This window comes from Orbicella franksi, chromosome 5 (genome assembly GCF_964199315.1).
Source record: "Orbicella franksi chromosome 5, jaOrbFran1.1, whole genome shotgun sequence".
NCBI classification, from domain to species: domain Eukaryota; kingdom Metazoa; phylum Cnidaria; class Anthozoa; order Scleractinia; family Merulinidae; genus Orbicella; species Orbicella franksi.
Window position 1 is genome coordinate 23,069,901 of NC_138149.1, and position 10,000 is coordinate 23,079,900.

Genomic DNA, 10,000 nt, shown 5'->3' on the forward strand with positions numbered 1-10,000 from the left:
TATCTTTTTGTTCTCTCGATTCAAGCCGATACAAAAGTCACAGCTTTCGCATCGGTGCTGCTTGTCATGCTGCTGACCTAGGTTTCTCTGATTCCCAAATCAGGGCTCTTGGTCGCTGGAAGTCTGATGCGTTTAAACTTTATATCCGTAACGAAACACTTTCCGCTAATTAACATCGGTAGCATGGTTTTTCCCATAGCAAAGGTCTTCCGCCGGCCTGTCCGTCATCGGCTGTAACGCATTTAATTATCTACATTTCGTAGGATGGGAAATTGACTCAATGGCATTGACAGACTAGTCAGTCATGAGCTGTGGCACTGTTAATGCTTCGTGTCATTCCGTCATTATCATGTAATATACTTCACACGCCCTCAAGGCGCTGTTTTAGCTTTTAGTAATGTAATGCCATTAACTCACCAGTCAGTCAGGAGCTGTGGTTTCGTTAATGGTTTCGTCCTTTCTTAATTCTTGTATTGAGTACTAAACACGCTAGTTAGTCATGATAGGTTAACCCTTTGGTGGTGTTATTGCACCGTCATCTACACGCTAGTAAATCAGGACCTGCGGCTTTGTTATTGCCTATAGTCCTCATATCTTGTAGAGTTATTGTCACGTCATTTACACGTCAGTCAGTCATGAGCTGTAGCACTGTTTATGACTTTAGTGGTTCCTTTACTATCACTTCTGGATCTAAGTCAGTACGACACGCTCGGGCTACTCCGACACTCGTTATAGTTTGTTTTCAATACCTAAGGAGATCAGACTAATATCTACTTTTTGGGATTATCGGGTTCCTTGAATTTATTGTGGGCTGGGCTCTGCTCTCGTCTTGGTGGGGCGGCCACAATGTGTGGCTTTTGGCGGTTTTTCGTGCCCCACCTTTGCTGAAGATAACATCAAATACTTGTAATTTTTGATAACTTTATCTGAGACAAATAAACGTCACGCTACTGGCTATATTTACGCCAGATCGGTGGCTTTGTTTGTAGAGTTTACTTATCATGCTTCAGCAAACGAGCGCGGCGAGGGCAGCCCCCATCCCTAAGCCGAAAGGAAAATGGAACGAGATAAAAAGAAGCATTATATGCAGCACATATAATGTTATTTTATATCGAGACATTTTCTTGGGTACTATAATACGTCTATCAGTTATTTGGGTGGAGCAAGGAAAGGCACATCACCTAGGAGACTCCAATCAGATACTAGTAGGCGGGATCGCGGTTACTATTTAGTTTGCTTGGCATGTCAGTTTCGGCCTCCTTACCATTCAGCAGCAACGCTATCTCCAGAGCTAATTTTCAAGTTTCCCTCCGCCTCCCCAGCTCCAGCCAAATATCATACACTTCGATTGTCCTTGTGGCGGTTTTTCGTGCCCCACCTTTGCTTAAGATAACATCAAATACTTGTAATTTTTGATAACTTTATCTGAGACAAATAAACGTCACGCTAGTGGCCATATTTACGCCAGATCGGTGGCTTTGTTGTAGAGTTTACTTATCATGCTTCAGCAAACGAGCGCGGCGAGAGCAGCCCCCATCCCTAAGGCGAAAGGAAAATGGAACGAGATAAAATACTAATAAACAAAATGAGGAACTGAAAATTGCTGTAAAAAGGCTACAGCAAGAGCAACTTAGCTACTCCAATCTCATTAAGAAGCCAAATACATTTAAGTACTTGTGTGGATTATCTGTTGAACAGTTCAAAATGATAAATTACTGAGTATGGCTAATCTGTGCACCCTGCATAACAGACGGTTACAGGATATGGCTGTTTTTATGTACAAGACAAAAAATACACATTTGTCCGAAATATATTGCAGACCTCCTCCATATGACAGACACCAAATATTCACTGAGAAACAAGGAGTTCGCCATGCAAAGATTTGACACGACTACGTATGGCAAGCATTCCATCAGATACATTTGCCCAAAGTTATGTAGTCTAATACCCAAAAATATAAGACCTTCCTGCATTATCTGTATTTAGGCAGCGTATTAAAAAGCTTGATTTAAATTACTTACTGGCTGGTGCTCATTGCTCTGATTGTATTTTATGTCGTACTTAATAGACACTTTAGTATTTTATAAAGTCTATATGTATTTGTAAATAGTTCTAAGCCACATTCAACAATCTTGCACAGGTAAATAATCTCATTAATTTCATACTCGTTTTATCAATTGTAAATAGTTTTATTAATTTTAATTTATTTATAGTGTCCCCATTTAGTGGTTATTTACTGCTATTTTAGTTTGACACTTAAATAAAGGTGTTCATTCATTCATTCTCTGGAATTGTTTGCAGCCTTACAGTGATGTCATCATCCATACTGATTGTAAAGGTACTGGGAAGAGATCTCTAGATAAACCAACAGAACTCTTTGCAGTGCTTACAATCTGATGACATTCTCTCCATCAGGGTGTGATGGCATTTGTGCGTAAAGTAGGAGAGAGCACAATTCAGTGCATATTTGTTAGTTGGATAGTTTTCCTTGAGACAATCTTCACTTGTATTAACCTTAAGCGTGAAGCTGGGTTTTTACTAGAGAAGATGCCATGCATTTTCGTTAAGACTGGCCATGGACCCACAGACATGATCCTCGATTGTATTGAATTCAAATTTCAGCATGTATCAAATCTGGATTTAAATTCTCTCATGTTTTCTATCTACAAGAACATCATAACAGGTAAAGCCCTCATTGGAATTGCATCACATGGGATGGGTCTTTTTTTTTTTTTTTCTTCAGTGATATCTACTCAGGTTTTATATCAGATAACTGTATCACTGAAAACTCAGGGGTTGTTCTGTGGATTCAACCAGTACTGTGTACACGTGATGTTCAAACGGTTTAAAGGTGTCTTCAATTCAATGATTCCACTTTTCATTTCATCTCTCATTTTTTGAACATCACGTTTCATCGTGCTATTTTGGGGATCAGCCACTTGAATGGTACCTCCTTTGTTTTCAACTCTTACAGTAGATTTAACTTTTAACTCCCTCAGTGTGGCACCATTGGTATAGAACTCTTGTGTGAGGACCTATGCCATTTCTGGAGTTGTTCTGTACATGTTAAGGCTTGCATTTTCTCTCCAGTTTCATGATAGTGTTTCAAGAAGAGAAGCAATGCTAATACATGGCAACAGAGTCCACTTAGTCCTACTGGACAACTACAATGAGCTTTGGTTGGTTTTCCATTTTCAAACATAATAACTGTGGGGCGTTGCATGGACCCGTAAGACTTTTTTATCATAGCCTTCACATAAACTACTCGCTCGTTGACAAGAGGTTTGACATTGACAATTTTTCTACTTGTAAACATTTGTAACGCTTTCTTCTGCTGACCAGAGCTAACCTTCCTGTTTCATGGAAGCATACTGAGTAAACATTTTATTGTTGATCTTGGGCAAATCGTCGTTGGCTGGGCTGCATTTGGCTGTGGGCGGTGGAATATCCGCGGAATCAAGAGTACAGGGAAATACGTAAGCTTTTTCTGACTGTGCCTTGAGTTTCTGGACTAGTCCTGGATATCTTGATAATCGATTTATCCTCATTGTTAGTTCTTGTTTTGAACCAGATCTAGAGGCTCCGATATCTGCCAATCACTTCACACAATTTTCCTTGTCAAACTCTGCACTTTTCTCCATATTTCTTGAATTTCTTTCTACATGGCCAACAACTTGAAAGCGGATATGTGTATTTTCTTAACTTTTACTTATGGTTTTCTACCTCCAAGACAATTAATGAAGGACCGCCATATTTACAATTTTTCCCGCAAAAATTTTGTCCCTACAAACCGCGAAACTAGTACCCAGGCTTCCCGGTATGAAAGTCCCTAATGTAATACTAGCAGGTTTGTTTATCGGGAATTATTAATTCAAGTGGTAATAAAATAGATTAAAATAAAGTTATATACCGACTGGACCATAAAGGTGAGCAATTAACCCGTTGGGTGTAGCTATCGCTTGGAATTTCAAGCTGTGGACGCGCTTGTGGCCATTGTACATAATTCGTTAATTACTTCCCGGCCTTGCTATAGGGCGAACAGTTCCATCGATAAATCCTAAGCAGTTTTGTAACGTTGCTCCCTTCTGATATATGGTGTCAGCATAGACTTGAAGTGCCGCAGGACCGAGGATTTCAGCATTCCAGTGGCTGATTCGGCGATGATGGGCCGCATAAATGTGGTCCAGAACACTGTTTGTGGCCATACACAACACGGATACCGGTCGATCAAACCGTGGCAACATATCGCCATACCTACATGGATATGTCAGCCTTTTTAGGAGCATGCATAAACCTTGTGTTCCCCCCACCACGCTTCTCTGTTCCAGCGTGAACTCGTCAGGGATATTCGAAGCTTCTTCTAAGAGAGGAATGTCACGTTTTCTCACTCTAAACTCGGCCAAGCATTCATCGTCCCCCATGTTGTCCAGCTCAAAGAGAGGATAATGATCATATCGTAAATCTAAGTTTGAAGATTTGTTGTAGTCGTATAGAAGCACGAATTCTTCTTCTGAAATCACGGCAGCGTCGAAGGCAAACAATAAATGCTCTCGGGCATCTCTGAGAGACATTTTGAAGTCGTCAAATAAAAATTGTGAGAATTTGTTTTGACGAAGGTACGGCTGCCGTGTTGTTGCTAAACGACTTGAATTTCGCGGCTGCAGCACGGACTCTCCCCAACCTCCTCGCGGCAACTCTTAACTTCCATTGACCGTAGCCTTCCTTAAAATCGTCGATGCTAAAAGTTCTTATTGTTTGCTACCGTCCGCGACACTTCAGTTGACGCGTGCGTGTATATCTCATTTCGTGCACAGTTTAACTTTCTTCTTTCTCGACGATGCCGTACTGAACTGCCAAATATCCAGGTTTAGTAGGCTTTTGATCCTTCATTTCTTACTCCTTAGGGAAGGGACGTCTAATTAAGCGAGTCGCGAAAACTCCTCACTGGTGTGTTTTTCGGTGGCTTATAATAATCTGGTCTCTTCCTTTGGGATAAGTTATTGCAGTGCAACGCATCTCTAAAAGGTACGTGTGCATTTTCACAGCTTATATTGCTTAGTTCAGTGATTTGCGTTAACAACTCAGCCTCGGCTCGCTTTGTTTCGGTTGCGAACAATGTCTGTCCATTTTTTATCGTTTAGTTAGCGTACAAACGTGTCGTCTCACTCAGTTATATGGCAGCCATCTTGACCTGACTGATAGGAAGCTACTCACGTGTCGTTTTCATTTATCCGTCATAAACAACAGAGCGCCACTACTTCGGAGTACAGTTGAACTCTCAGGGGAAACGAAAAATAGCTTGAATTAGCGGGATTTCGAAAGAGCGGATAGTAAATGACTGAAGGGTAAATCCAAGGGAAATGGTTTTGAGTTCGAAATAACGGGGAATTCGAAATAATCGACTACGAATTAGCAGGATCCAACAGTATGTACAGATCCATTTTCATGAAACACTTCTATTGACTTACTGCTTAAACCTCGAATATGTCTGATTTCTCGTCCGCGAAAATGAATACCGATACATTGCAGACATCAATTGTACCCTTTTTACGACTTGTAACTTGCATTTTGAATAGCTTTCAAGCCTCTTTGGAATACAGTAAGAGAGACGATAAGTGAAAACCCGGAAGGAAAATAATCTGCACAATCTGAGTGTTCCGCGCGCGGACAATGCTGTGACAACAAGACCCAGTCACAAAACCAACAGCCCACTGACATGAGGCACAATAGGCATTATTGTCTGCATCTGTGATGCTTCAGTTGACACTTGCATATATATATATATCTCAGTCATATTCGTGTGCAGTTTTACTTCCTCCTCAGTTGCTTGATGATGCTGCACTCATGAACTGCCAAATATCCATATTTAACCACACTTTCCCTTATTCCATAGTCCTGAGGGAAGGGACATCTCAGCAAGCTGCGAGAAGTCTGCATTTGTAACCTTGTGGCTTTCAGTGGATAGAGTGAATCTGTGCTCTTCCTTTTAAATAAGTTACTGCTGTAAGACACATCTCTAAAAGGTTAGTGCGTTTGTTTGTTTGTTTGTTTGTTTTTCTTCGTAACTAATGCTTGTTTTACTGATTTCCGTCAATAACATAGCATCGTTTTTGTTTCGGCTGCAAACAGTGTCTGCCCATATTTCATCGTTTTAATTACGACACAAGCGGGCAGTAACATTCGGTTGTGTGGCAGCCATCTTGTCCTGAGAATTAGAAGAACGGACTCATTTCATGTATTAATTTATCTTTTAAAACAACAGAACACCGCAAGTTTTAAACTTTCTAATCCAAAAATGCTGTTCATATTCTAAGTTGCGATTAAACAGAGTATAGTAGTATAACCTTTTCCCAGGCATAAAAAAATAGATATATTACTTTGAATTGAATTACATTTTACGGCATAAAATCAATGTTAACTTTTGACGCGTATCGCCTTCAAATATTGCGTCCGGCTTCTGGCAGAAGGCTGTACTCGGAGGTGTGATAGTGGAGGGAGATATATGTGAAATTTTCATTAATATTGGTTCGTGAATACGAAGCTCCAGAAAGGCCTGCTACATATTTTCGTTTCTAAGGGAGTCCATTTGTTTGAACTTTCACAGGCATTGTTTGCTTCTGTGACACTTCAGTTGACGCTTGCAAATATTTTTCAGTCATTCCGTGTATAGTTTAACTTTCTCCTTGTTTGATGATGCTATACTGTACGGTCAAATAACCAGGCTTAATCATCTTTCCTTTTCCACATTGTGCTTTGAGGCACAATAGGCATGTTTTTCTTTAGTTACACTTCAGTTGACGCTTGCGTAGATATTTCATTTCGTGTACAGTTCTACTTCCTTCCTGCTCAGTGACGCCATACTGAACTGCCAAATATCCAGATTTAACCGCCTTTACTTCACTCCTTAGTCTAAGGGAAGAGACATCTCAGCAAGCCGCAAGAAGTGCATAGTTGTAACTTTGTGATTTTCAGTGGATAGAGTGAATCTGTTCCCTTCCTTTGGGATATTTGGGATATGTTACTGCAGTGAAACACATCTCTAAAAGGTTAGTGCGTTCATTTTTCACAACTAGTACTCGTTTTACTGATGTTCGTCAATGACTTAATCTTGGCTCGTTTTTTTGTGAGATTATGCAGTATTATGGATTGTTTTAAACAAAATACAGACCAACAATGTCTAGTTAGACTTCCATATGCTTCAGCTGCCAATCTGAAGCTGTTTTCATTAATACATAACTTAACAAGTAACTTTACTTCTGCCACGATACCCCCGAGCTGGACCGAATTTACTATTGACTGCGTAGCTTTTTTAGTTAACCAAGGTAAAAGTTCGATTTACCCTGTGATCAACCATGGTTTAGGGACGGACCATTAGAAAATTGATTGCGGGCGGGAGGTAGGAAAAAAGCACACACAAAAAAATTCATGCAAGGGAGGGTGACTGAAACAAAACAAAAAAAAAAAAAACGTGAAAGAAGAAGTGAAAAAAAAAAAAAAATCCTGCAGACTGAATTGCACTGTAGTAGAAGCGCCTAAAGAACCAAAACCTATTTGGAATAAAAACGCTGGGTGGGAGACACATCAAAGTTTGTCCCCTGAGAATTTGAATCAAAGAAAACAGCGATGACATCAAGAAAGAATTTATCTGCTCTCATTTGCATAGCAACACGCAGAGAACTATCGTATTTTGCGACATTGTAACATAACATGAAATACTGTTTTAATCTTTAGCGATCCTGATACCTCAAAACGCATCGAAGAAAGAAATCTTAGCCCATGGAAGAAGACCATTTTGGTTCTCATGGCAAAACTATTTTTGAACCCAGCGACATAATTGATCGCAGCCCAGCGACAGGAGTACCATTCTAGCCAAGCTGCAAAACAATTCGGAGGGTAGCTAAAATATTTTGAATCCTTGAACCAAAACAACTCGAAGCCCAGCGATTAGAGACAGAATTCAATTTGAATACTACACCACAACAAAGCAATTCCCAACAAGGCGACAGAAGTTTATTTGAACCTTAACAGCGCGGATAAAACAACTCGGAGTGTAGCGATAAACCTAGAAAATAACTCAACAAAACAATAGCTTGGAGCGAAGTGATCAGCGACAGAAATAACTGGAAATCCAGCAACAAAACAGCCCGAAGTGGGGTGACCAGTGACAGAAATAATTTTGAAAATAACAACAAATACCTTGGAGAGTAGCGCTCAACGAGAGAAAAAAAAAATTGAATGGTGGCACAGCGACTAAACAACTAGAAGCATGGCGATCATGGGGATGTAACAATAGAACTAGTTGTGAATACTGGTAAAGCGACAAAACAACTCCTGTTGCTCGGAGCGAAGCGATCAGCGACAGAAACCCGGGCAGAAATAATTTTGGATTCACGGGAAACAGAACAACTCAGAGCGCGGTAGTGATCAGCGGCAGAAACAATTTTCAATTCAATGACAAAAAAAATTCCATGCAAGCGACAAAAAATTATTTTTAACCAGCAACCAAAGTACACTGAACTGAGCGAAAGGGATAACTTATTCTGACTGCTTTCCAACAGAGGAAACGTGTCATCTTCCTTTGACCATGTTCTTCACCTCCGGTTAATTTGCACTAATGTAAGCTTAATTTCTCTCTTCAGTGTGAGGAGAAAATCTCATTGTCATTGCCAATATCAATGTTGAAGTCCATCGGCTTGTAAACTCCACTTGAAAAAAGCCACAGTGCATAGTCCACAACGGCAGCCACGACCTTTATAACAGTCCCGCCGGAACGTTTTGTTGTTTTTGTTGACATCTGAGAACTGCATTTCCGTCGGCTGTGACTAAAAGTGGGACGGGGTCTTGGGGATTGGCATGTGGGACTTGGGACTTAGGACTTGGGTGCGCGGGGACTCGGGGACGTATGGGACGTAGGGACGCGGGGACGCGGGGACTCGTGCGGACCACCACCACCACCACCACCACCGCCACTACTACTCGCAATACTATCGTAACTTACAGTACTGATACTATTCACAATACCGTAGCTTACAATGTTCATTTTGCTTATACTTGACATTTATTACATATAAAATCAATAGAATGCTACATATAAGTATCTAAAAGCTCACGGATGCTCGAACGCTTGGTGACTCCGTGGATAGTTTGCTTTTTAGCAATACTTTGAACGCTGTTATGCTGTAGGATTTACTTTCTCTGGCTACAGTGTAGATGTAGTAACAGGCTACTATCACACTTAACTTAAATAAAGTTATTATTGTTGTTATTATTATCATTATTGTTATTATTATGATGATGATGATGATTATTATGATTATTATTATTATTATCAAGCAAAGGTTGACAGCGCGGAAAGATTGCTTCTCAGGGTGATGTGCATATATTTTAGCTTTGTTCGTGAGACCTTGGGCAAGTTACAAGAGTTCCACCAAGAGGCAACAATGTTCCAGAAAGAATGGACGTGCCGACATTCTACGAACAGATGCTCTAGGTTCTGTCTTACACCACACAATTGATATTCATCATTTTCGATAATTTTAGCTCTAAAAAGTTTGTCGTGAGTGTAAAGAATATGGAGGTTTATTTTGAATTGAAACATCCAGAGTTTCATGTTTTTGGCGACTTTAAACGAGAGAATGTATAACGCCGCGTAAATATGAATGAATGAATGAATGAAAGATTTTATTTAAGTGTCAATGGTACTTAGCTTAAAGGGGAACTCAAGGCTAATTTTAACTATTTTTTGTATTGATGTTAACATAGGATGGATCAATTTGACAGCGATAATTGATATCGACGATGGATGATTTTATGAAAAAATCGATCCAAAGCTTCGGATTGCATCCGCCATTTCCGTTTTCATCGCGGGAGCTTAAACGGTCAGCGGATTAAGATGTGACGTCAGATCGTGATGCCACATCGCTTCGCTTTTGTTTTGCATGAGGAGTTTAGCGAGCCGATCTGAGTTGAGCTTGTTTAGTTTCAGCCGCTTCGAAATGTC

At 40.2% G+C, this 10,000-nt stretch overlaps 2 protein-coding genes and 1 pseudogene across 2 annotated transcripts in view; 2 read left to right on the forward strand and 1 right to left on the reverse strand.

The window, feature by feature from the left end:
- Positions 1 to 601, forward strand: part of LOC145486864 (uncharacterized) — a gene marked incomplete at its 5' end in the record, with an annotated part of 1,445 nt that extends 844 nt beyond the window's left edge. The window contains one exon of the mRNA XM_081465580.1: positions 1 to 601. This exon is cut by the window's left edge and continues 844 nt beyond it. Within this exon, the coding sequence (XP_081321706.1) occupies positions 1 to 173 (173 nt within the window).
- Positions 602 to 3,902: 3,301 nt separating this feature from the next.
- Positions 3,903 to 4,571, reverse strand: LOC145486865 (uncharacterized; annotated as a pseudogene).
- A 1,326-nt stretch (positions 4,572 to 5,897) lies between these two features.
- Positions 5,898 to 10,000, forward strand: part of LOC145487131 (uncharacterized) — a 76,386-nt gene continuing 72,283 nt past the window's right edge. The window contains exon 1 of the mRNA XM_081465858.1: positions 5,898 to 6,023. The gene's annotated coding sequence lies outside the window, so the exon portion shown is untranslated. The remainder of the gene's footprint in view (positions 6,024 to 10,000) is intronic.